This window comes from Anolis carolinensis, unplaced genomic scaffold (genome assembly GCF_035594765.1).
Source record: "Anolis carolinensis isolate JA03-04 unplaced genomic scaffold, rAnoCar3.1.pri scaffold_14, whole genome shotgun sequence".
Lineage (NCBI taxonomy): Eukaryota > Metazoa > Chordata > Lepidosauria > Squamata > Dactyloidae > Anolis > Anolis carolinensis.
In genome coordinates this window covers 1,808,819-1,835,927 of record NW_026943825.1, presented here as the reverse complement: position 1 = coordinate 1,835,927, position 27,109 = coordinate 1,808,819, and the positions used below count along the sequence as shown (strand labels likewise).

Genomic DNA, 27,109 nt, shown 5'->3' with positions numbered 1-27,109 from the left:
TTACTTAAAAGGTTTATTTAACTTTTTAAAATTTGAGGTAAAATACTTTTCATATCAACTTCCATAACAAAATACAGAGCTATCGGATACCCCTGGAAAAAAATATGTATATTATACATATATTTCTATAACATTACATCATATATATAATATATATGCAAACTTTGTTTTTTGAAGACTTTTTATAGAAAGTGGAACGTCTAAAGGCACTGCACAAAAGCATGAGGACTACTTACATATCATTTTAGGTTTTTTTGTTTTTTACACACAATTTTAATCCTGCTTTACACGGACAAAATACCTCAAGCTAAGAGCGGCTGCTCAAATGCGTTTAGTCCCTGCTGAATCAAAAGCATCATAAAGACAGGACCGTGTCTCGTGAAAAAAAAGAAGATTTTTTTTAAAAAAAGTTATCAGTAAATACTTTGTCACTTTAACACTTTAACAGTATTTTTTTTATTAAAAAAAGAAATCTAATCAGAAATATTTCAAAGCAAAGAAATCTCTCTTGCTAAAAACCCATCACGATCCATGAAACCAAAAAAACAAAAACAAAACTGAGCATCAAACATTATAGGAAAGCAAAACGGAGATGGAATTGAAGGGGAGCCAGGTAAACAAAACAAACCGTCTGGGAAGGTAGATACTCCTGGGAAGGACAAGTCTTCTCCTGGGAAGGACATGACCTTAATACATATTTCGTGAAAAGGAGAACATCTAGGTGTGCCTTCTCAGAGTTGCCACCCAAGCAGCCTCATCCTAGGACAAGAATGGGTCCATTCTTTGGCTCCTCACTTGGGCTGAGGAAGGAAGAACTTCCTCAAAGGTCAATAGAAACCAACCCAGGAAATCTGAATCTCTGATGGGTTTCCATCTATGGGAACGAGGCAGTCCGGTCTCGTTCCTCCCTCCGTGCCACCCAGAGCATGCAAGACTATATGGCGGCTTTTTCGGAGGGTGAGACAGAACTTTCATAATGGGACAAGGGCACTTTCCTCACCACCAAGTTCCTTGACGTGGTCAAGAAGCAGCAATCATGCCAGTCCCTCCCCCGCAACTCTTTGAGGGTGAGCCAGAACTTTCATAATGGGACAAGGGCACTTCCCTCACCACTAAGTTCCTTGACGTGGTCAAGAAGCAGCAATCATGCCAGTCCCTCACCCGCAACTCTCGGAGGGCGAGCCAGAACTTTCATAATGGGACAAGGGCACTTCCCTCACCACTAAGTTCCTTTGAGAACGTAGTAAAGAAGCAGCAATCACCCTCAAAGCATCGTCCTCCAGAGACGGCAAGTTGCAGCATCGGTGTCGTCCTCTCTACAATCCCAAGTTTTCTCTAAGAAATCAAAACGGTTTCTAAAATATATATATATATATATATTTATACGAATGCATCCTCAATGAGGCACGGGTGGTGTCCCACTCACCCACACTCCATCCCCAAACTCGGTGTTTGGCACAAGAAAGAGCCGTTCCCGTTTCCCTGCGTCGCCGTTCCTCCCGGTTGCGCCAACTCCTTCTCCAGGCCACGGATGCCCCAAGACCCTGAGAGACCCCCGAAGAAGACGTGGCCTCTTTGCAGAGGGAGGAGAGAATGGCGACACGGCGTCTCACCCCGACTGCAAGAACACAAGCCCCCCACCAGCCCCACATCAATTTCGGCACTTGGGTACCACTGGGTACTGATGATTTGCATGTCCTGATCCAAAAAAAGGCCCTGTGTTTCGTTTCCTGAGTTCTGAAGGCGGGCCTTCTGCCAGTCCCTTCCACTTTGGGGATACCTTGGGGCGCCCCAAAAGCCAAACAGAGGCCTGGGCATGGCTGTGACAGGCTCGTGGTCCCGAGTCAGTGGCAGGGAAGGGGGTGAGCTCTGGCAGGGAGACAGAAGAGCCAGACAACCCCAACAGCATGCTCTCTTGGATATAGAAAAAGCCCCACACACATACACAACCTGCTGGCTATGAAGCATGCATTTCCAACAACCACCGTTCCTCTTCCAGAGTCTTCGCCTTCAAGACTCTGGTTGGATTCCCACTGACCAGTGGTCTCCAAATAGGCCACCCAACAGCCTTCCTGAAATCCTTCACCAAGGGATATCCTTCTCCCGAACTGACAGCCGAGCCCATTGGGTTTATTCAACCAAGTTGCAGCACACAACAAGCATTCAAAAAGGAGCAGCGAGCAGAGCAATGTCCCTTCGACCAACGCCAACTGAAACCAACTGGAAGTATTGCAATGGAAAATAGGAACTTACAAAGACAAGTATCCACTGTTATGGTAATACAATTTTTTTTGGAATGTCATTAAACATAGATTTAGTTCATTGCATCAATATGAATACAAAGACAAATAAAAGCATTTGACCCACACTGTGAACTCTAGTTGGTTGTTGTAAACTAATGTGGATGCTTGTTTGGATTTTTACAATTTGATTATAATTTTGTTTGACTACACGTAGCTTAATTTATTGATGTTACAACTTTAAATTAGACTTTCCACCATGTCTCCTGTATCAATTTAATGATATAATAATTTATAATAATATTATACTATACTAATTTTATAATATATTGTATATACATATAATATTGATAATAATATTATGATGTAATACAATGTAATAATAATTATAATTCACTATTATATTTATGTTACATGCGATATTACTAATAATATTGCAATATAGTCGCATAATATAACATATTGTATGTAAATATACTTGTAACCCGCCCTGAGTCCCCTTCGGGGTGAGAAGGGCGGGATATAAATGTCGCGAATAAATAAATAAATGTGAGGTTTTAATGTTATTTTTATATGTGGGGTTTCTCTGGGATTTCTATGTTCAGTATTTGTTTGTTTATGGAGGCATTGAAGGTTTGCCATTTTATGTTGGAATCTGCCCTGAGTCCCCTCGGGGAGATAGGGCGGAATACAAATAAAGTTTTATATTATTATTATTATTATTATTATTATTATTATTATTATTATTATTATTATTATTATACTGTTACATTCACAGTAAATATTTTACAATATTTAAAGAATGCCTCTGATTCTTACAAAAAAAAAATCATATGAGTAAGTATTGTTCAACCCTTTCGGAGAGTAAAAATTCAAAAAGATTTATGTTGTAAAAGCTGGAGGCATTCCTTCATATTCGCACTGGAATCAAACTGTAAGCAGAGGATGAATGCTAAGAAATAGAACTTTCTGTGAGCATAATTTTTGCATTATCTTTGTCATGTACATTGTATGCCTCATGCAACTATGTATATTTTAAACAACCTTTTGCCATCATATATGCTCTCTTTAGGATCCATATATTATCAGAAAAACAACTCAAAAAAACAACACAGATAACACAAGCCAACAAAATCAAACTTTTGTAATAATCAGAAATGACAGCACAGTTTAAATAAATTTTTAAGCTTTTTTCATGTCAGGAACGACTTGAGAAACTTAAGAAACTTGCAATTTTTATGCTGATTTTAAATATGTCTTAATTTTTTTCCCCATCATGTAATTTTTTAAAAATATGACAAATGGTACATTACAATGGACTACTGTAAAGGCTGCACATTTCACCAACAAGTATTTTTCATCAGATATAATTTTAGGTCATTCTTATAGAGCTTTTTTTTCTGCTGAATTAAGATCTGTGTTTTTCTCTCTCTATCACATGCAGTTTTTGCAATGAAACTAATTGAATAATTAATGCATTTACTCACTGATATCAATATAATCTAATAAACCACAAGCCAACCAGTATTTTTCATCAGATATAATTTTAGGTAATTCTTATAAAGTGTCTTGTGCTGAATTCCGATCTGTGTTTATTTTTTCTTCATCACATGTAATTTTTTGCGATGAGGTTAATCAAATAATTAATGCATTTAATGCAGTGATATCAATAGAATCCAATTGATATCAGTGCGCAAATGCATTAATTCAATTAGCCTCACTGCAAAAACTACAAGTGACAGAGAAAAAATAAAGACAGATCTGAATTCAGCGCAAAAAATAATAATATAAGAATGATCTAAAATCATATCGGATGAAAAATACGTATTGGTTTGTGTAATAGACTATAGTCCACCTGACGAATACTCTCTTGTTGAAACCGGTTGTGAATTCGGAGTCTACTCTTCCTTAGTAAAGAAATAAGAACAAATGTTTTGTATAAGAAGAGGAGTCAATTCATCTTTCAAGAGAAGGATAAGTACATTCCTTTTACTGTGAATGTAACATTTACATATGAGGTTTTTAGATGAATAGATTGTAACTTGGATCTGTTTTTAAATTTTGTATTATGTGTTTTATTACGTTATGTTATTGTTTCTATATGAACTGTTGTTTTAATGTATTGTGTCAGGCACTAAATTCTTGCCTATTGTTGTTAAGCCGCCTTGAGTCCCCTCGAGTGAGAAAGGCGGGGTAGAAATGCTGTAAACAACAACAACAATAATAAATAACATTCTTACGTTTTACTGTATAGCGATGGCTTCATTTGTCTTTGTATTGATATTGATGCATTGAATAAACCATATGTTTAATGACATTCAAAAAGGGGTTGTTGTATGTTTTCCGGGCTGTATGGCCATGTTCCGGAAGCATTCCCTCCTGACGTTTCGCCCACATCTATGGCAGGCATCCTCACAACCTCTGAGGATGCCTGCCATAGATGTGGGCGAAACGTCAGGAGAGAATACTTCCGGAACATGGCCATACAGCCTGGAAAACATACTACAACCCTGTGATCCCGGCCATGAAAGCCTTCGACAAGACATTCAAAAAGTTTTGGCATTATTGTAACAGTGGATACGTGTCTTTATAGGTCTGGAAGTCTTCCCCTTTGAAGCAAGGACTTCAGAATCTGAGCAGATCCATGCTGAAAGTATCCTTGTGAGCAAAAGAGACAACCGGCACTCACTTGCAAAGAAGCCTCCATTTGCAACAAAAGCCATGGGGTGGCTGGCAAAGGTAACTCAAAACGCAGGTGTCTATAATCCACAGTGAAACGTAAAAAAGTATGGTGTATAGTATGTACACCATACTATACATCGTATTAAATACATCGTATTTAACATCAATCTAAACTGGATTTGGCTACAAACAGTGGTAGATCATAGTCCCGTCCCTCTGGAATCTCCTACGTTTACTAGTAGTATATATTGCAATGAGTACTTTACTCAAGGTATCCACTATTTGTATTCTCATTCACTAAGAAGAACTTATACAGATGTTATATTAATTACTGAACTGTCTTTTTCCACGCTCCAGCAACACTTGAGAACACTATCAAGAGGGCAGTAGATTCTGCTTGTTTTTCATTTATTCGATTTGACAAGATTGAAATCAAACTAGAGACTCCAACAGCTTTATGTGAAGGGTTGCCTTATTGTACATCTGCATGTTAAGAACTGTTTATTTAACTCGATTCAATGCTGCGACAGCCATTTTGATTGTTATTAAGTCAAGTATAAGATTTTGTTTGTTTTTTATTTCTATTTGACATAATTGTCACTTAAACTGTAAATAGGAATAGTTTTTCCATAATACCTTTGCAAGTATTGCCAAATGTATTCCTTTATGTTAAGAACTATACTAATGTAGTGAATGAGAATAATAATAATAATAAGTTTATTTATATCCCGCCTCCATCTCCCCCGAAGGGGACTCGGGGCGGCTTACAGCAAAATCAAAATACAAGCAATTATAAAATATGAAACATCAAAGGACAACAAAAAAAACCAATAATAAAATATACACAATAGGTGAAAAAACGCAACACAGAATTAAAACATCAAATTAAAAACAATGAGGTTGCAATAGTGGATAATACAAATAGTGGATACCTTAAGTAAAGTACTCATTGCAATATATACTACTAGTAGACGTAAGAGATTCCATAGGGACGGGGCTATGATCTACCACTGCTTGTAGCCAAATCCAGTTTAGATTGATGTTAAATACGACACCATAATCCCCTTCTTTTGCAGCTTGTATAACAAGTGCCACCAAAAGTTGTTTATATAGAAGATCATATTGCATTACCAACAGTACTTACATACTATACACCATACTTTCCTTTTTTACGTTTCACTGTGGCTGACAAAGGGCCTGCTCTTTGGGGTCACCCTATTTCCCTAGGAAACAACAGAGTGGACTGAGCCACCTCCCCAGACCCCACCTTGCCTTTCTTCCTTCCATCCATCCATCCAACCATCCTTCTTCTCCCAGACTCCGCAGCACTGTCAACAACACACATGGCTCACCAGGAATCGTTCCACTTTGCTTTGATACCCTGAGCAGCGCCTGGCCCCTTCTCTGGCCTTCTGGGCAAACCAAGGCAGGCCCCCAAGACCACCGGGAGACCCCCGTCTTGCCAAGACTCCCCCTCCGACCCCCTTTCCCTGATGCTAGGTTCACGCAAGAGCAGAGTTAAGGCAAGACACAAAAGCTCCCACGACCTCAGTCTTGGGTTGCTCCGAAGCAGACCCCTCCTCACCCACCGCAACCAAGAAGCGCAGCTTATTAAAGGCATTTGGGTTTTTTTTTGTTTTCGTTATATAGAGATATAGATATACATTTTACATCCACATTCCTCTCCCGTCCCTGAAAAAGGTCTCTACATGATTCCCCGTCATGGCTACGTCAAGATTTTGGAAAAGATTCCCCTTCCCCACCCCGCCCCAAGTAACACTTAAAAGAGGTACAACAAGGCCCCCACCGCACCAGCCCTTGGGCAATGGCCGGCCTGCCGCTGGCGTTGTGTTTTTGTCATCTCTTCCTGCAAAATGTAAAAGACAGTGCAATGTTCCGTCCCCCCGCCACCCCCCCCCCCCCCCCGCCCACAGTAAAAATTTATTCTTGTTCTGATACAAGACACATTCCAGTTCTGCACGGATTGCATGACCAGGCTCCCTAGAAAAAGGAATTTATATACATTCAGGCAGACTCTTGCTTCTATAAAACGCTATAGGTAAAAAATATGGGGTTGGGGTGGAAGGGTGGGGGTGGTTAGGAAATTGCCAAGCGGCCACAAGGCAAGCCTCGCTTTTGTGACTCCCCGCCCCAGGACCCCCAAACATGGCGGACTGCATTTTACCTGCAATTAACATGCGCACACGCATACACACACACACACACACAAAGCAAACCCTTTCCCGCAAAAATGCCTAGAATTCGACAAACCATTCCAGCCCTCAACGTTGTCGTCATAATCAGGGCTCCAGCCAGGCCAACCTTGCTACAGGACAAAGGCTTTCTTGGCCGGAATGACTGGTTGCTGTGAGTTTTCCGGGCTGTCTGGCCATGATCCAGAAGCACTGTCTCATGACATTTCATCTGCATCTATGGCAGGCATCCTCAGAGGATGTGAAGTATATTGGAAACAAGGCAAAGGATGTTTATATATCTGTGGAAGGTCCAGGGTGGGAGAAGGAACTCTTAGTCTGTTTGAAGCAAGTGTGAATGTTGCAATTGGCCACTCTGATTAGCATTGAATGGCCTTGCAGCTTCATGTCCTGGCTGATTCCTGGCTGGGAGGTGTTAGCTGGCCCTGATTGTTTCATATCTGGAATTCCTCTGTTTTCTGAATGCTGTTCTTTATTTACTGTCCTGATTTTAGTTTGTTTTTTTAATACTAGGGACCAGATGTTGTTCATTTTCAAGGTTTCCTCCTTTCTGTTGAAATGGTCCACATGCTTGTGGATTTCAATGGCTTCTCTGTGTTGTCTGACATATTGATGGTTACAGTGGTCCAGCATTTCTGTGTTCTCAAATAATATGCTGAGTCCAGGTTGGTACACCAAGTAAAGAACAACACTCTGAAAACGGGGGAATCCCAAACATGAAAAAAATCAGCTAACACCTCCTAACAAAGGATTCCAACCACCACGTAAGATTACACAGAGAAGCCATTGAAATCCACAGGAATGTGGACAATTTCAACAGAAAGAAGGAAACCATCAGAATGAACAAAATCTGGCTATCCATATAAAAAAACTCTAAAATTAGAAGAGTAAATAAAGAACAACACTCTGAATACGGGAATTCCAGACATGAAATAATCAGGGCCAGCTAACACCTTCCAACAAAGGATTCCCAACCACCACGTAAGATTACACAGAGAAGCCATTGAAATCCACAGGAATGTGGACAATTTCAACAGAAAGAAGGAAACCATCAAAATGAACAAATTCTGGCTACCCATATTAAAAAAAACTCTAAAATTAGAAGAGTAAATAAAGAACAACACTCTGAATACGGGAATTCCAGACATGAAATAATCAGGGCAAGCTAACAACTCCCAACAAAGGATTGCCCCAGGCAGGAAGCAGCAAAGCTTTGAAGCTGCAAGGCTATTCAATGCCAATCAAGGTGGTCAATGGCAACATTCAAACAGACAAGAGTTCTTTCTTCCACTCTGGACATTATTCCACAGATATATAAACCCCACTTGCCTTGTTTCCAACAGACCCCACAACCTTTGAGGATGCCTGCCATAGCTGTGGGCCAAACTTCAGGAGAGTATGCTTCTGGAACATGGCCATTCAGCCCGGAAACCTCACAGCAACCCAGAAGAGCCCTGCTGCTGTGGCATCCTACAAGCCTAAGTATCCATGGCAGCCTTGGGGGCCAGGAGGATATGCGGGGTGTCCAGGCGGCTGCCCCAGATGGGGTGCCTGACATTGCCCTCCTCGGAGACCTCCGCCTGCCGGTCTCCATTCCAGCGGCGCTTCAGGCGCAGCTTGGGGGGCATTACAGCATCCTCCCTCTTTTCTGGTGCCAGTGCCTCTCCCACAGATTCCGGGGGACCTGTTCTGTCAGCCATTCCTTCTTCTTGTTTGGGTTTTTCAACAACCGGGGTGTTAGCCTGACTGGGGGGTGGTGATACTGCAACCCAGGTAGGGGTGACCGGCCTGGCAAAGAGAGCATCTTTCTCCTGTTCCTGATAATTGGGGGCCCCAGCTGCACTGGCACCTTCCTCCCTCCCCACCAGGTCTCTCTTTGGGGACTCTCTGCATTCCAGCTCCGGGTCGGAGACAGGCTCCGTCTTAATATGGGGGGGCGATGCCGGAGGAGGCTGAGAAGCCCTGGGCCCCCCTCCGCCACTCTCCAGCCTCTCCCGGTTCTTGCGCCCGACCGGCGGGGGCTGCAGTTTGATGGGAAAGGGGGCCTGATCCTCCGGAGGCACCTGGGGACATGGGAACGGGGGCACAAACAGGCCCGGGTAGCGAGGGAAGGTCCTGGGGCTCAGGTGGTAGTTGAAGACCGAGCAGGCCTGGGAGTGGAGGTAGTGCTTCATCTCCTCGGGGTTGAAGGAGAAGCAGCTGCCCCCGGGCGCAAAGGGGCTCATGCCAGGGGAGGGGCTGTAGGAAAAGAAGGTGGGCGTCAGGGACAAGGCGGGCGAGATCGGGACGTTCAGGATGCCTCCGCGGGACGGGAGTGGGGAGACTGCAAACGGGCTGTGCGGGTCAGGGTACATCCCTGACCGGCCGAAGAGAGGAAGCACCAGGTCCGGCTTACGCTTCTGGGGGCCCATGCCACCCAGGGCGGCAGCGGCAGCGGCAGAGGAGGAGTTGCGAGAGGCCAGCGGGTCCACGCCATGGCGCCAGTCCGGGGAGCCGCTATCCAGTTCGGGCACCGGAGATGACTTCTCGCCGAGGGAGCCGTTGTTGAGACCCTCTGTGCCAGACGGGGGCACCAGGGCCCGGCCGGAGAAGCGGCCATGGTGGGATTCTTCGGTGGGAGAGTGGCTGTCCAGAGGAGGGAAGTGGAAGCGGGAAGAAGCCGTGGGGACAGGAGGTGCGCTCTGCGGGACGACCCCTGGGAATGAGGAGGAAGAAAAGGAACAAATCAGGACCAAGTCAATAGTGACACGCTCCCTAAAGAAGAAGGAGGTCACCAGATTATATAACAAACTTTTAGAATGGTCAACAGGGACACAATTTATAAAGAACTAGCTGTGTCCGGCCACGCGTTGCTGTGGCGAAGTCTGGTGGTATGGGAAATAAAGTATTGAGGAATTGGTGGTAGTTAAGGTAAAGGATAAAGGTTTTCCCCTGACGGAGCTTAGCCTTCTAACTGGCAGCAATGAGATAAAAACAATTATTACTCTCCCTCTAATTAGGACTTTATTTTTCTTTTCTTTTTGTTGTATGAACGTAGAGGCATGGATGAGGGGTTGTGCTGCCAAGTTTAGTGTTTCTGGGATGTGTAGTTTTGTTGTTTTGTCCTAGGCCGAAATGTCATTACCCTTATATATACTGTATATAGATTGTATGACCAAATGGGCAGCGAACATTGGAAGAAATATAAAAATTAATGAATGGGAACAAATCTGGAATACTAAATTAATATATACCTACGCCTCGGACCTAAAAGAAAATTGGCTCAAAATGATGCATAGGTGGTACATGACTCCAAAAAAATTGGGTATCATGTATAAACAATCAGATAATAAATGTTGGAAATGCCATCAGCATGAAGGCAATTTCTACCACATGTGGTGGTCATGTAAACAAGCCACCAAATATTGGAAAATGGTCCACGAAATAAGCCAGAAGATCTTAAAGATACCATTTGAAAAGAAACCAGAATATTATTTATTAGGCCTGACGAATCCAGAAATGAATTTAAATAAAAATCAGGACATTCTTTTCACCTATCTAGCAACAGCAGCGAGAATGGTATATGCCAAATTATGGAAACAAAAACAGATCCTATCAAAGGAACAATGGTTAGAAAAGATAACAGAAATAAAAGACATGGATAGGTTAACCTTTTTATTAAAAAGAGTTACAGGAAAACAAATTAGACAGACAGATTGGAAGTATTTTGAAGAATATAAGTTTGAATTATGATAACTGAATTATGCAAGAAAGAGCAACACAAGATAGATAATGAAGAAGAGAAGGAGACATAGTCAATAAATCCTCTTGGAAGAAAGAGGATTGAAATTAAAGAATAGACACTAACCGTGAAGAAGATGAGTGGAAGCAGAATCTCTACCCTACCTCCCCCCCTTTTCTTTTTCTTTTCTTTTTTTCACTTTCCTTGGTTTTATTAAATTTGTATTTGAAACTCTTAATTTTAAAAAAAATAGTGACACGCTCCCATGGGAATAGTTTTCCACTGGCTTTATGGACTGCCAAAAATCGATAACGACTTTATGAATTCCCAAAAATAGGCTTTATGGACTGCCAAAAATCCATTAAGGACTCCACCCCCCTTGGACCCATCGTGAGTGCCATTAAATCCCCCACATGCGACATGGTGAAATTTCTGGCCACACAGCTACAAACCCATATTGGGCTCATTATACGCTACATCAAGGACCCAGCCCACTTCATAGAAAAAATCAGCAACCTAAAGCTCAACACCAATGAGATACTGATCAGATTCAATGTGGTGTCTCTATTTACCAAGGTCAAGGTAGCAGACACCAACACACTAATCAACCAGAATTTCCCAGAAGACATCACAGACCTGTTTCACCACTGCTTCACCACAAGCTACTTCCAGTAGGACAATGAATTCTATGAACACAAAGATGGAGTAGTCATGGAGAGCCCTCTCAGCCCAGTCATAGCAAACTTCTACATGGAACACTTGGAAAACAAGCCCTGGAAACAGCAACAAAAAAGCTCACTAGATGGTTCAGATATGTGGATGACACCTTCACCATCTGGAGCCATGGAGAGGAAGAAACACAACCTACTAACTATCTACAGACCCGCTAAGAATATCCAACCATTATCATTTAGTTCTATTTAAATATTTGTATATTTTCTATATATATAAAAGAGTGATGGCATCACGGCGACCCACAAAACAACAAAACTACAGGCCCCCCAACCTCGAAATTTGACAACCCATTATCCACGCCTCTAGGTTGATACAACAAAAAGAAAAGAAAAATAAAGTCCTAATTAGAGAGAGAGGAATAATTGCTTTTATCCAATTGCTGCCAGTTAGAAGGCTAAGCTCCTCCAACTTGGTCTCCTAGCAACCCAATAAAAAATAATAAAAAACACTAAAAAATTAATAAAATAAAATACTATAATAACAGAAAATAACTAAAAATAATACAAGAAAATAATAAAATATAATAAATAAAAATATAACTTCCAATAAAATTAATTAAAAAATGCAAATAAAGTCAAATAAAAATTACACAACAATTTTTAACCAATACCACCACCACTTTGCCACAGCAACGCGTGGCCGGTCACAGCTAGTAAATTATATTGCATTGCTTTTACGGTATGCTGCTTTCTTTGAGACTCTTCTTCAGAGAGTAAAATCGGGGTACAATAACAACTACCACTACCCAACCAGGCCTTCTCCAGTTGTCAAATTTCTTGTTGTCGTTTGTGGGGAATCTTCACTTGCATTTTGCTGTGACATTCCATACACAACACCCTTTTGTTATGTTTTGTCAGCCAGGCTTTGAAGCTGCAAGGCTTTCCAACGCTAATCAAGGTGCTTAATTGCAGCATTCACACTTCCCTCCAGCAGACAACAGTTCTTTCTCCCACCCTGGCCACTATTCCAGAGATATATAAACCTTGCTTGCACAATTTCCAATACATCTCACAACTTCTGAGAGTGCCTGCCATAGATGTGGGCGAAAGGTCAGGGGAGAATGCTTTTGGAACATGGCCATACAGCGCAGAAAACTCACAGCAACTCAGTGATTCCGGCCAAGAAAGCCTTCAACAACACATTTTGTCCTTATACAGTAGAGTCTCACTTATCCAAGCTAAACGGGCCGGCAGAACCTTGGATAAGCGAATATCTTGGATAATAAGGATTAAGGAAAAACCTATTAAACATCCAATTATTACTGTTGTATAAACCTTTGTTTTAACTTCTGTTTTATCATCTTCTTGTGTTTTAAACTGTGTATATTGTTAATGTATTTGCGCTGTTACTTTCGTAACATTGTGAGCCGCCCCGAGTCCCCACGGGGAGATGGTGGTGGGGTATAAATAAAGTTTCATTATTATTATTATTTTATTATGACACAGCAAACAAGATAGATATGCTGGACTTCATATCACAAAATCACAAATCGAACACTTCCCAAGTGATGCGTGCAGATCCCAGGAGGGTGGCCTTTTGCAGCTGGCAGATCGTAATTTTGTCAATGTCTATTATTATTATTATTATTATTATTATTATTATTATTATTATTATTATGGGAGCTCATCTGCGCTCTCCCCGGGTGGGATTCGAACCTGGCAGCCTTCAGGTCAGCAACCCAACCTTCATGTTACAAGGCTTTAACCCATTACGCCACCGGAGGCTCCTGTATTTCTAAGTAAGAACCACATTTCTTTTGTTCACCCTGCTGCCAGCACGCACGAAACAAACGAATAGGCATCAGGAGATTCTCAGATGCATGACAATGCATGGTGGAGCCAGTTTCTGTATTCGGCTGTGTGTGAAAGGTCCATAGGCTTCCCACCCGCATTGCGTGCCACAAAAGGCAAGCAGCACATGGCACCTCAAGAGGAAATGCCACTCCGGCTCCTTCCACCTCCGCCTTTGCAAAACCGGTTTGTCTCTGGCTCTCTCATCCATGCCAACTCCACTACTGGTTGGATGCGTCAAGTCTCCCTCGCCCTCCCCAGGTGAGAGGAAAGCTGCCTCCCAGGACTCCACAGTTTCCACCAGCACCTCCCTAGCCCCGCTCAATGGCAGCCTCGGGGAAGGCTGGGTGTGTCCGAGAGGAAGAAAGCCACCTGGGTGAGCAACGGCAGGCAGGCATTGCCCAGACTTGTTTCTCCGAGACATCCCGTCCCTGGCAGAAGCACTGGCTCTGCTGTTTGCTCCACTTCAACCCACAAGTCCCAGGCAGAACAGGCAGGTCCAACTAAGCCACAGAGGCCGGTTGTCCGTGAAGAGAACAGTTACCTGTCCAAAGGACCCTTCTTGATAATGAAGGAAAGCAACCCCCAGACACACATGCTAAGAAATGGGATTAAAAATCCAACAAGGACCCCTGTAAAGGTAAAGGTTTTCCCCTGAGATTAAGTCTGGGGGTTGGTGCTCATCTCCATTTCTAAGCTGAAGAGCTGGCATTGTCTGTAGACGCCTCCAAGGTCATGTGGTCACTGGCATGACTGCATGGAACACTGGAGCTGTACCTATTGATCTACTCACATTTGCATGTTTTTGAACTGCTATGTTGGCAGAAGCTGGGCCTAACAGCAGGAGCTCACCCTGTTCCCTGGATTTGAACCGCCAACCTTTTGGTCAGCAAGTCCAGCAGCTCAGCGGTTTAACCCACTGCACCACCACGGGGCCTAAAGATCCCCCAGGGAGGTACAAAAACAGGGTGACGCATGGAGGCAGCTACAGGAGGCGTTCAAAGCCATCTCCACAGGAGTCTGTGACAGGTGTTTCCTTGTTCTTTTCCATTTCCATGTTAGGAGTTCTGCCAAATGCTCTCTACACACCTCAAGACGGTACATGTTCCTCCTACTGAAAGTCACTGCTTTAGATGTCTTGGTGTTTAATTTGTAAAATCATAACCTACTTTGATGTTTAATAGGCTTCTCCTTAATCTGTCCTTATTATCCAACATATTCGCTTATCCAACGTTCTGCCGGGACAGTAAGCAGGGAAATTGACCAAAGGGAGCTGTGCAAATGCAAGCAGGCCCTCAAAGAGAAGTTCATACTAACTTACTCAAACAGCACTGTTAGCAGGCAGGTAAGATGATAATGCTGTTGCTACTATTGCTCCCTGCCAAGCATGTAAACATGGCACTAGTCCCACCTGCCCCCACCTGCCCCAAGCAGCTCCCTGTTGCCATCAAACCAAGAGTACTCGCTTCCTGCTCACCGGTAGGCCGGATGTTAATGAAGGGGTAATTGGGCATCACCAGCTTATTGAAGTTGAACTTGTAGGTGAACCTCTTCCCTTTTGTCTTGTGGAGGATTCTTTTGTTGTAATAGTATCTGCCAAAAGAACAGAAAAGGAAGTGAATACACACCCTCTTTGACACAGAACATCTAAAACAGCCCACACAGAGTCTGAGAGTGATGTATGGAGACAGACAGGGTCAGACACACCATCTTCCTCCTGGCCGGTCAGACCAGCTGTGCCATTCACCTCTCTGGCATCATTTTGAGGACAATGGTGGAATCCCAGGGAAGAACCTGGGCTCACCTTTGAGCCATTAAAGCCTCTGGAGAAATTATTTCCTTGCTTCCTTCCTTCCTACTCCATTATGCAAATCTTGGCCCTTGCTTCCTTGTTTGTTTCAGAAGGCTCAGAGGGCAACCAACTGCCAGCCACAGCTTCCCAGAAGCAAAAGTCAAGGAAGGTGGTCCTAGTGGCCCTGTTGGAAGGGACTAAGGGATGCTGCCGAACATGACAGCTGCTCAGAGTTGTGCATAATGACAGCAAGTAAGGTCTCTATGTTGAGCCTGGGGGCCATGTAACTAGTAATCAAGTACCGTATATAATTGAAGATAACTGAGTTTTTCAGCCCTTTTTATGAGCTGAAAAAGCCTCCGTTGGCTTATAATTGGGTGAAGGCTGGGCAGTGGAGCCTGGAGGCCATTGCCTGCAATATATATTTCTCTTTCCTCTTACCCTCCTCTTATCAGTGTTTTCTTTTCCAAAGCCTCCCTTGCTAGTCAGGAAGAAGAAAATATAAATATCTATTAATCTTATAAAAGCATTTGCCCCTGAAATATTTGTTAATCTCTCCTACAGTATAGGCATTTCCCCCTGCAGGCCTTTGCAATCCCTATCTATTTATCTATCTATCTACATTAATTTTATATATGAATTTTCCTCTTGTATGTTTGCAGGTGTTTGCAAATCCTATACACATACAGATATCTAGAGATTTCCATGTACAGTAGAGTCTCACTTATCCAACATAAACAGGCCAGCAGAACGTTGGATAAGCGAATATGTTGGATAATAAGGAGGGATTAAGGAAAAGCCTATTAAACATCAAATTCGGTTATGATTTTACAAATTAAGCACCAAAACATCATGTAATACAACAAATTTGACAGAAAAGTAGTTCAATACGCAGTAATGCTACGTAGTAATTACTGTATTTACGAATTTAGCACCAAAATATCACAATGCATTGAAAACATTGACTACAAAAATGCGTTGGATAATCTAGAACGTTGGATAAGCGAATGTTGGATAAGTGAGACTCTACTGTACCTGTATCTATATGTATACATTATTTTTATATATGAATTTTCCCCACATGTTTGCAAGTCTCTGCGAATCCTAAATATATTTATCTATATAGAGAGAGATGTCTAGATAGATAAGAATATAGCTATATAGAGCTTGCAAATATTACAGTGTTTCTAGATTTGGAAGCCTCTGCCTAACACAGATCTGTTCTCTAGACTCTGACCAGTCTCCCTCTCACACTTTCTCCACCATTTCTAGGCAGGGAGGCCCTCACCTGAGGGCCCGGCTCAGCTTGTCGTAGTTCATCTGGGGCTTGCATTTCCGCCGGCCCCACAGCCGGGCCACTTCGTCAGGGTCTTTGATGACAAACTCCCCGTATTCGCCCTGCTGCCAAGCAATGACGTGCCGGAATTCCTCCTTCTGCAGCAGCTCCAGGATGAAGTGCCAGAGCTGGATCTGCCGGGAGCCTGGACTGGATTCCGTCTTGTAGGCCCAGTCTGGGAAGTGATAGCCTGAAGAGCCAAAGGCAACAGAAAAAAACCATCAGATGTTGCTGGGAAACACGCTCTGAATATTCCTATAACAGAAATGAATCCCATAATAAGAACTAATGACGCAAAAACCGTGGAAATAACCTACCCACCATCTGTTCATTTTCAGCCACAAAAATGTATCCTTGAGCACAAAGCCAGAATCAATAAAGTGATGGATTGGATCAAGGTGGGAGGTGTTCTGTATGTAAGGGCCTTGCTTAGACGTGACGCTTGTTGTCCCCAATAGTAATAATGCAAGTAATGGGGATGTGGGGGGAGGCAAGCAAAGCACCTTCTCACAAGGACACACTTCATGGGGAAATCACAGCCTTCTTCCCATCTCCCACTACCCCTCTACCAAGGTTTATGGCTCTTCTTTAGCCCCATTCGTCCTTGCCAGTCATCCTCAATCTTTAAGACTCCGGTTCACATTTGATCAGGCTTCAGGTAACTGCCAGTTCCCAATATGTGTGTCATTCAGTTATGCATGTGCCATTCAGCTTCCTTATCATCAACCATACTTCCAACAATGCTCAAGATCGGTTGACAGTTGCATTGGTGACGTCTTACCTCCGCCAGCTTCGGGCTTCTCCACAATGGGACAACCTGCCTTCATTTTTCTGGTCCTCCTGGAGAATGACAGAAGAGAAAGAGCACTTTCACCTTCATGTACATGTTTGGCTCCCCATTTTCTGGTTGTTTCCACTCACTTACTTAAAGAAGCCACATATCCAGTAATTCCCTCCCTCCCACACATACAACCGCATACCCATAAGGGATTTTATGGCTTTATCAAAACAGACGACAGATCTGTGTGCTTCTAACCACAGATCAAAAGCATGGAATTTCACATTCATTTAGCTTCTTGTTCAACATGGGAAAAACAGCCAGGTAAGGAGGTAAAGGGGGCTGCAGTGGCTCAGTGGGTTAAACTGCTAAGCTGCACAACTTGCTGACCAGAAGGTTGGTGGTTCGAACTGTGAGATGGGGTGAGCTCCCATGGTTAGCCCCAGCTTCTGCCAACCTAGCAGTTCGAAAACATGCAAATGTGAGTAGATCAACAGGTACCGCTTTGGCAGAAAGGTAACCGCGCTCCATAGAGTCATGCCTATGGCCACATGACCTAGGAGGTGTCTACAGAGAACATTGGCTCTTTGGCTTAGAAATGGATATTAGCACACACACACCCCCCCCCACCTCAAGAGTCGGACTTGACTAGACTTAATGTCCTACTGTCTTAACATCTCAGTAGCACAGAAATAAGATAGTTTCTCCTCATCCAGAAAGAAGGACGTAAATAAATAGATCAATCAATCAAATAATTTTATTGCACAAGCCCAAGGCCATGACAAAAAAAAACACACAATTCATGGCTGTGACTTAATGTCAAGGGGAAACTTTTACCTTTTAAGGAGGTAAAGAGCAACAGGACTGTCCCAAAGGAAAGGAGTTCTTATGTCTGTTAGTTGGTAGCCATTCAATAAGGATTTCTGCTCCATGCCTACGAACCTCACAACTGAGGCTGAATCCAAACTGCCATATAATGCAGTTTGGAACTGCATTCTGTGGTCAGCATAGACTCAAATAACGGAGCTCAATAGAATCTACACTGACCATGTAATGCAGTTCCATTGTAGGTTCAAGCTTCAGAGTCAGGGAAGGGATCTTCCCCACTTTTCCTCTGAAGACATACAATATCTGACAAGGCATTAACAAAGTTAAAATTAGGTTGCTCTGAGTTTTCTGAGCTATATGGCCATGTTCCAGATGTATTCTCTCCTGATATTCTGATGTTTCGCCCACATCTATGGCAGGCATCCTCAGAACATATGAAGATGCCTACCATATATGTGAGTGAAACATCAGAGGAGACAATACTTCTGGAACATGGCCATACAGCCCAGAAAACTCATAGCAATCCAGTGATTCCAACCATAAAAGTCTTCACCAACACAAAGTTAACATTAGTGGCAGCCCACACCAGTTTCGCTGATAATATTCCAACTGCATTTCTCCAAACAAAATGTGCACAACCCGTTTTTGAGGTGCCCAGACATTCATCCCTGTATGGCATAAAGAGGAAGCATAGTCCTCAGCCACACTGACCTGTATGACCCATAACAGAGAAATCCCTACTGCCCAGAAACTGACACAACGTTCAGGTCATGTGTCCAGCTACAACAGAGAGGATGTGAGGATGAGCTGTTCCAGAGTGTGTTTTTAATTTTGAAATGGTGAAGCTACAGAAATAGGAGAAAGAGAAGACATGCCAGGAGCAATACCCAGTGTCAAGGAAAGTGCTGCACCTGCGGGCATGTGATGACACCACTACCCTCATCTCCCATACAGGCTGTTCTGCCTGCCAGGGACAACACATCTGCCTGTGGGAACCCAGATGTCTGGCAAGGTTCACAGTGGTGCCTTCTAGTTGTCAGCCAGCCAGCCCCTGACAAAGTCTAAAAGGCAGGGAGAGTTTCCTTGCTGGCTTCCTTCCCCTCCACCACACCCATGTTTAAACAGTGAAGTCACTCGGAGACTATTTTAAGCCCAGAGAAACCCCCAGAGTCCAACCACCGGGATTGCAGATCCGCAGATTCCACCCCCACGGCTCCTGGGCTGGAAAAAGAGACAAGGATTGATAAGAGAGCAATAAAGGGATTGCACCCCGTGCTCGCCATGCTTCACTGTCCTTCATAACAGGCGGCACTCCCTATGCCTTGGCCAGCATAGCTCCCTCCAGTGCGCACCCTTTGCCTGCTGGCCACGAAAGGCAGGCAGCTTCCCTCTTAACAATGAGAGCAAAACTGGCCAAACCAACCTCAGGAAACCACTCCATGGCTTGTGCATGGAGTTGGTGAAAGTTCAACCGATTTAGAGCTGAATTCAAATCCTTACTTGCTTACTGCCCCACATTCTGTTTCAGCCCATCCTACTTCATTAGGAGGTTGTAAAGATAAAACATTTCAGGAATGGGAAACAACTAGGCATCCTTATCCAGTTCCTCGGAAGAAGAACTAGGGCAGAGGTGATGGGGAAATACAAGAAGGTGATCTAGGGGAGACAGACGCCAGACGGATCAAGGACTCATACCAGCAGTCTTTGCTTGCCTCCTTTTTGCACAGATATTCGCATGGACCCTTCTCAGGAACTAATAATAATAATAATAATAATAATAATAATAACAACAACTATTATTATTATTACTATTTGTGCCCCGCCACCATCTCCCCGGGGAAACTCGGGGCGGCTTACAGAAGCACAATACACAGTACACAAATATAAACAGTAGAATCTCATTTATCCAACCTTTGTTTATCCAATGTTCTGTATTATCCAACGCTGTCTGCCTTTTAGTAGTCAATGTTTTTGTAGTCAATGTTTTCAATACATTGCGATGTTTTGGTGCTAAATTTGTAAATACAATAATTACTGTACTACATAACATTATCGTGTATTGAACTGCTCTTTCTGTCAGTTTGTTGCAAAACATGATGTTTTGGTGCTTAATTTGTAAAATCATAAGATAATTTGATGTTTAATAGGCTTTTCCTTAATCCCTCCTTATTATCCATCATTTTCGCTTATCCAATGTTCTGCCGGCCCGTTTATGTTAGATAAGTGAGACTCTACTGTATGACATAAGTATAAAAACAACAATACACGTAAAATCCCAGTCAAAATAGAAAAGAATTATAAAATTTTCTAAAATGTAGTAGAACCTGTGAATAAGCTGACTATCAGCAATAACAAAGTGCGGAATAGCACAATCGGTGGGTCATCAGGCTGGCCAGATTACACAGGCTCAAAGGCCTGTCTGGAGAGCCATGTTTTAAATCTTGCCCGGAAGGCTTGAAGGGTGGGGGCTTCTTGGGAGCCACTACCAAGAAGGCCCTCTTTCTTGTCCCCACCAACCATATTTGAGATAGTGGTGGGACCGAGAGAAGGTCTAAATGCCTACGCACTTCCTTTTATTACTTTGTAGTTTAGACAGAAAATGCCATCCCAAGGATCTGGCTTGCTTTCCCTAAGTCTAAAGTCCCACAGCTACTCTATAAAGTTGAGAATTTATGCACAGATTCAATGCCACTCAGGAAGCTCAGCATGGAAGAAGACTAGAACATTTCACTTCCCATTCTAGGCAGCGAGATCGATAGTTTTAATAACTTTTTCACAAACACATCCCAAGATTCTGTTTCTCCTTGGCATCAGGTTTCATTGGATGTTTCCCAGCCCATCCAGCATAAACATATTTCTCGGCAACAGCTCTACTATGACAGTAAGAAAGCAAGTGCTCTCTAACTCCATCCCTGTTCATCAAGGAGAGTCAGTGATACCCTGCCTCTGAGCCTGGAGAGTTCACAGAGCCATTGATTTCTATAATCTCCTTCTAAAGCCATTTAAGCCTGTCACTCCCACTTGCATGTGCACTCACTCAATCTCTCTCTTGCACACACATGCACAGAGGGAACCTGTGTACCAAACTGGCCAAGCTGTCAGGAGGGCTTTGATTGTGTCATCCTGCTTGGGAAAAATAGTTAGGACTGGATTCTATGATTCAGAGGCTGAATGGACATCTGTTGGGAGGGCTTGGATTGTTCCTTCCTGCCTGGGAGAATTCCTGACAGACAGCCATCAGCCTCTGTTTAAAAGTTTTCAAGGAAGGAGCTACCACCACACTCCGAGGCAGAGAGTTCCACTGTTAAACAGCTTGTACAGTCAGGAAGTTTTTCTAATGTTTAAATGGAATCTCCTTTCCTGTAATTTGAACCCATTGCTCCAAGTCATAGTTTCAAGGGCAGCAGAAAATAATAATAATAATAATTATTATTATTATTATTATTATTATTATTATTATATTTTATACCCTGCTTTTATCTCCCTAAAGTGAACTCAAAGCGGCTTGACACAAAAGCATTAATATACAATTTAAAATATACTAAAGTGCAAACATTAAAATAGAATTAAAATGCAAGCAGCATTAAAAAATTCAGTTAAAATCCATCTTCCTTATAACACCCTTTCACATACGTATTTATACATGGCTACCCTGTCTCCTCTCAACCTTCTCTTCGGCAGGATAAACAGACCCAGTTGTTTAAGACAATCCTCATAGGGATTCATGGTGGCCAGACCTTTGATCGTTTTAGTCGCCTTCCTCTGGACACCCTCCAGCTTAGAGTCAATGTCTTTTTGAACTGTGGCGCCCAGAATTGGACACAGTATTCTCGGTGAGGTCTAACCAAAGAAGAATACAAAGACACCATGACTTCCCTCGATCTAGACACTAGGCTCCTTCTGATGCAGCCCAAAATCCCATTGGCTTTTTCAGCTGCTGCATCGCACTGTTGGCTCATGTTCAACTTATTGTCCGCAAAGACTCTTTCCTGAATCAGGCTCCTGGACCTCAGGGCCATTCCCCGAATGTAGACCTTGGAATACTATATTCCAATCTTGATATAGAGACAGCTCAGAAAGACATGAAGAATACTAACTGTCGGTGTATGATGCGTAGTCGAATCCTGGGGTTGGAAGAGATCCCAAGGACCATCCAGAACAACCCCCTCCTGCCAATCAAACCCCTCCCGACAGATGGCCATCCCACCTCTGAATCATAGAATCCTAGAGTTGGAAGAAACCCCAAAAATATCGAGTTCAACCCCTTTCTGACATAATATGTTTTATGTTTTATATTTTATACTGTATTTAACTGGTTGTAATACATTTTATATGCTGTTGTTTTTAATGATATGTCGGCATCGAATTGTGCCAATTGTACACCGCCCTGAGTCCCTTCGGGTGAGAAATATTGGAAATAAATAAATAATGGAAGACACCATCAAAGCCCTCCCGACAGATGTCCATCCAGCCTCTGAATCATGGAATCCCAGAGTTGGAAGGGACCCCAAGGACCATCCAGCCCAAGCCCTTTGTGCCAATCAAATGCCTCCTGACAGATGTCCATCCAGCCACTGAATCATAGAATCCTATTTATTTATTTATTTACATCACTTTTACCCCGCCTTTCTCTCCGAGGAGACTCAAAGCGGCATACAGTAAACAGGCAAAAATTCAATGCCTAAAAACAATGTAAAAACAATTCATATAAAACAATCTACAAAACAACAGTTCATATAAAACAAGTACCATTACAAAATAAAATCACATTATATAAAATTTTAAGAATGTCCAAGATTAAAATCCATTCATCCAGAATCCTCGATTCTTCGTACAGGTCATGTAAAGTCCATGTTCTTATTCATTAAAAGCTTGTGAGCACAGCCATGTCTTTAAGGCTTTCCTGAAGCCTAGGAGAGTTGGTATCTGCCGTATACTGCTGGGGAGGGTGTTCCACAGCCGAGGAGCCACCACCGAGAAGGCCCTGTCCCTCGTTCCCACCAGCCTTACCTGCGAGGCTGGTGGGACCGAGAGCAGGGCCTCCCCCGATGATCTAAGAGTTCTAGAAGGCTCATAGGGGGAAATACGTTCGGACAGGTAAGATGGGCCAGAACCATTTAGGGCTTTGTAGGTCAAAACCAGCACTTTGAATTGGGCTCGGTAGCATATTGGCAGCCAGTGGAGCTGGCTCAGCATGGGAGTAGTACGCTCCCTGTAAGCCGCTCCTGTTATTAGTCTGGCTGCCGCCCGTTGTACTAGTTGGAGCTTCCGAGCTGTCTTCAAAGGCAGCCCCGCGTAGAGCTGGAAGAAAGCCCAAAGACATCGAGTTCAACCCCTTTCTGCCATAATGGAAGACACCACCAAAGCCCTCTCGACAGATGTCCGTCCAGCCTCAAATCATAGAATCCTAGAATTGGAAGAAACCCCAAAGACATTGAATTCAACCCCTTTCTGCCATAATGGAGGACACCATCAAAGGCCTCCCGACAGATGTCCATCCAGCCTCTGAATCATGGAATCCCAGAGTTGGAAGGGCCATCCAGCCCAACCCCCTCCTGCCAATCAAACCCCTCCCGACAGATGTCCATCTAGCCTCTGAATCATGGAATCCCAGAGTTGGAAGGGACCCCAAGGGCCATCCAGTCCACTCCCCTCCTGCCAATCAAACCCCTCCCGACAGATGTCCATCCAGCCACTGAATCACAGACTCCTCTGTGCGGCTCCTTCCCCGCCGCCAGGCCGCAATCCTGCTAGGCCTCCGCCTTCTCACCTGAGCCCCGGCAGCAGCGGGCTGGCTCCCTCCGTCCTCCGCCTCTCTCAGCCCCGTCCCTTCCCTTCCTTCCTCCTTCCTTCTCTTTCTTTTCTTTCTTCCCTTTCGGAGTCCCTTTCCCACCCCCAGCTCGCAGCCTCCGGAAACGGAAACGCCTCTCCTCGGCCACCCACTGGCCCTGACTCACCCCGAGCGTCACTTCCGGAAGGACTGGGCCTCATTCAGCACTGGAGGACTGCGGTGACGTCACCTCCTTTCTCCCTCCCCTTTTCGGAGGTCTAGCGTTGTCGGCCGGGCGGTGATTGGAGGAAAGGAGTGTACGTCACTCCCTGGGCTGGAAAGGCGCGTGCGCAGTAGAGAAGAAGCAGGCCAAGGCTTGGACGTCAGTTCCGAGAGAGGAGGAGACAAGCTCCTGGTTCCTCCCTTCGTTATGTTGAGAGTTTAAAGGAATGCTTCCGGGCATTTGGTGTTTTTTTTTTAATTACTATTATTATTATTGCATAAGCAGTTGTTATTATTACTGATAGTATTATTCCTATTATTGTAATAATAGATTAGTAATTATATATGACATCATAAGTCTTGTAATTATATATAATTACAATTATATATAATATTGTATGGCACTGTTCCATCTGTCTATATATACAGTAGAGTCTCACTTATCCAACATAAACGGGCCGGCAGAATGTTGGATAAGCAAATATGTTGGATAACAAGGAGAGGTTAAGGAAAAGCCTATTAAACACCAAATTAGTAGTCATGGGCGATTTCAATTATTCCGATATCTGCTGGAAAACAAACTCAGCCAAGAGTACAAAGTCCAACAAATTCCTCACTTGCCTTGCAGACAATTTTATGGTCCAGAAGGTAGAAGTGGCAACAAGAGGATCAGCAACTCTTGATCTAATCTTAACAAATGTGGAAGACCTGATCAACACAGTTGAAGTGGTTGGATCCTTAGGGGCAAGTGACCATGTGCTCCTGGAGTTTGCAATACAAAGGAATGCTGAAACTAAGACAAGTCAAACACGCATTCTCGACTTTAAGAGAGCTGACTTCCAAAAAATGAAGGAATTACTGAGCGGCATTCCATGGACGCCAATATTAAAAAACAAGGGAGTTAAGGATGGATGGGAGTTTTTCAAAAGTGAAATACTCAAGGCGCAAATGCAAACAGTGCCAACAAAGAAGAAAAATAAGACAAGTGCAAAGAAGCCAGAATGGATGTCCAAAGAACTTCTAACTGAGCTAAAGCTCAAAAGTGACATGCACAAGAAGTGGAAAAGGGGAGAAATCACCAAAGAAGAATTCAAACGTATAGCCAACACCTGTAGGGAAAAGGTTCGCAAGGCTAAAGCGCAAAATGAGCTCAGGCTTGCCAGGGACATAAAAAACAACAAAAAAGGCTTTTTTGCTTACGTTGGTAGAAAAAGGAAGAAAAAGGAGGCGATAGGGCCTCTGCAAGGAGAAGATGGGGTGATGGCGACAGGGGACAGGGAAAAGGCAGAACTGCTCAATGCCTTCTTTGCCTCGGTCTTCTCACAAAAAGAAAGCCATCTTCAACCTCAGCAACACGGAATGGACGAAGGATTGGGGGAAATCCAACCCCAAATAGGGAAACAAGTTGTCCAGGAACACCTGGCCTCTCTAAACGAATTCAAGTCCCCAGGGCCAGATCAGCTACATCCAAGAGTATTGAAGGAATTAGTGGAAGTTATTTCAGAACCACTGGCAATTATCTTCGAGAGTTCTTGGAGAACGGGAGAAGTCCCAGCAGATTGGAGGAGGGCGAATGTGGTCCCTATCTTCAAGAAGGGAAAAAAGAACGACCCAAACAATTACCGTCCGGTCAGCCTCACATCAATACCAGGCAAAATTCTGGAAAAGATCATCAAGGAAGTGGTCTGCGAACACTTAGAAACAAATGCAGTCATGGCTAATAGTCAACACGGATTTACCAAAAACAAGTCATGCCAGACTCATCTGATCTCTTTTTTCGATAGAGTTACGAGTTGGGTCGATACAGGGAATGCTGTGGATGTAGCGTACCTGGATTTCAGTAAGGCCTTCGACAAAGTCCCCCACGACCTTCTGGCAAACAAACTAGTTAAATGTGGGCTAGACAAAACTACGGTTAGGTGGATCTGCAATTGGCTAAGCGAACGAACCCAAAGGGTGCTCACCAATGCGTCGTCTTCATCATGGAAAGAAGTGACAAGTGGAGTGCCACAAGCAGGGTTCCGTCCTGGGCCCGGTTCTGTTCAACATCTTTATTAACGACTTAGACGAAGGGTCAGAAGGCACGATCATCAAGTTTGCAGACGGGACCAAACTGGGAGGGAGAGCCAACACTCCAGAAGACAGGAGCAGAATTCACAACGATCTTGACAGACTAGAGAGATGGGCCAAAACTAACAAAATGAAGTTCAACAGGGACAAATGCAAGATACTTCACTTCGGCAGAAAAAATGGAAATCAAAGAGACAGAATGGGGGACGAGGCCTGGCTTGACAGCAGTGTGTGCGAAAAAGACCTTGGAGTCCTCGTGGGGAACAAGTTAAACATGAGCCAACAATGTGATGCGGCAGCTAAAAAAGCCAATGGGATTCTGTCCTGCATCAATAGGGGAATAGCGTCTAGATCCAGGGAAGTCCTGCTCCCCCTTATTCTATTCGGCCTTGGTCAGACCACACCTGGAATCACACTGGGTCCAATTTTGGGCACCACAGTTGAAGGGAGATGTTGACAAGCTGGAAAGCGTCCAGAGGAGGGCGACTAAAATGATGAAGGGTCTGGAGAACAAGCCCTATGAGGAGCGGCTTAAAGAGCTGGGCATGTTTAGCCTGCAGAAGAGAAGGCTGAGAGGAGACATGATGAGAGCCAGGTACAAATACGTGAAGGGAAGTCCTAGGGAGGAGGGAGGGAGCTTCCTTTCTGCTGCCCTGCAGACTAGGACACAAGGGAACAAGGGCTTCAAACTACAGGAAAGGAAGGAGATTCCACCTGAACATCAGGAAGAACTTCTTCACTGTGAGAAGGGCTGTTCGACAGTGGAACTCTCTGCCCCGGGCTGTGGTGGAGGCTCCTTCCTTGGAGGCTTTTAAGCAGAGGCTGGATGGCCATCTGTCGGGGGTGCTTTGAATGCGATTTCCTGCTTCTTGGCAGGGGGTTGGACTGGATGGCCCATGAGGTCTCTTCCAACTCTACTATTCTATGATTCT

The 27,109-nt window shown here is 43.7% G+C and overlaps 1 protein-coding gene across 1 annotated transcript; it reads right to left on the bottom strand.

Annotated features, from left to right (window-relative positions):
• Positions 1-24,063, bottom strand: etv3 (ETS variant transcription factor 3). The gene is made up of 5 exons (XM_003228392.4): positions 23,886-24,063; positions 17,291-17,349; positions 16,462-16,699; positions 14,859-14,974; positions 1-9,830 (listed from the first exon to the last, which is right to left on the bottom strand). Exons 2-5 carry the CDS (start codon positions 17,334-17,336, stop codon positions 8,614-8,616), a joined length of 1,617 nt encoding a protein of 538 aa, XP_003228440.2. The 5' UTR covers positions 17,337-17,349; positions 23,886-24,063; the 3' UTR covers positions 1-8,613.
• Between the last annotated feature and the right edge of the window lie 3,046 nt (positions 24,064-27,109).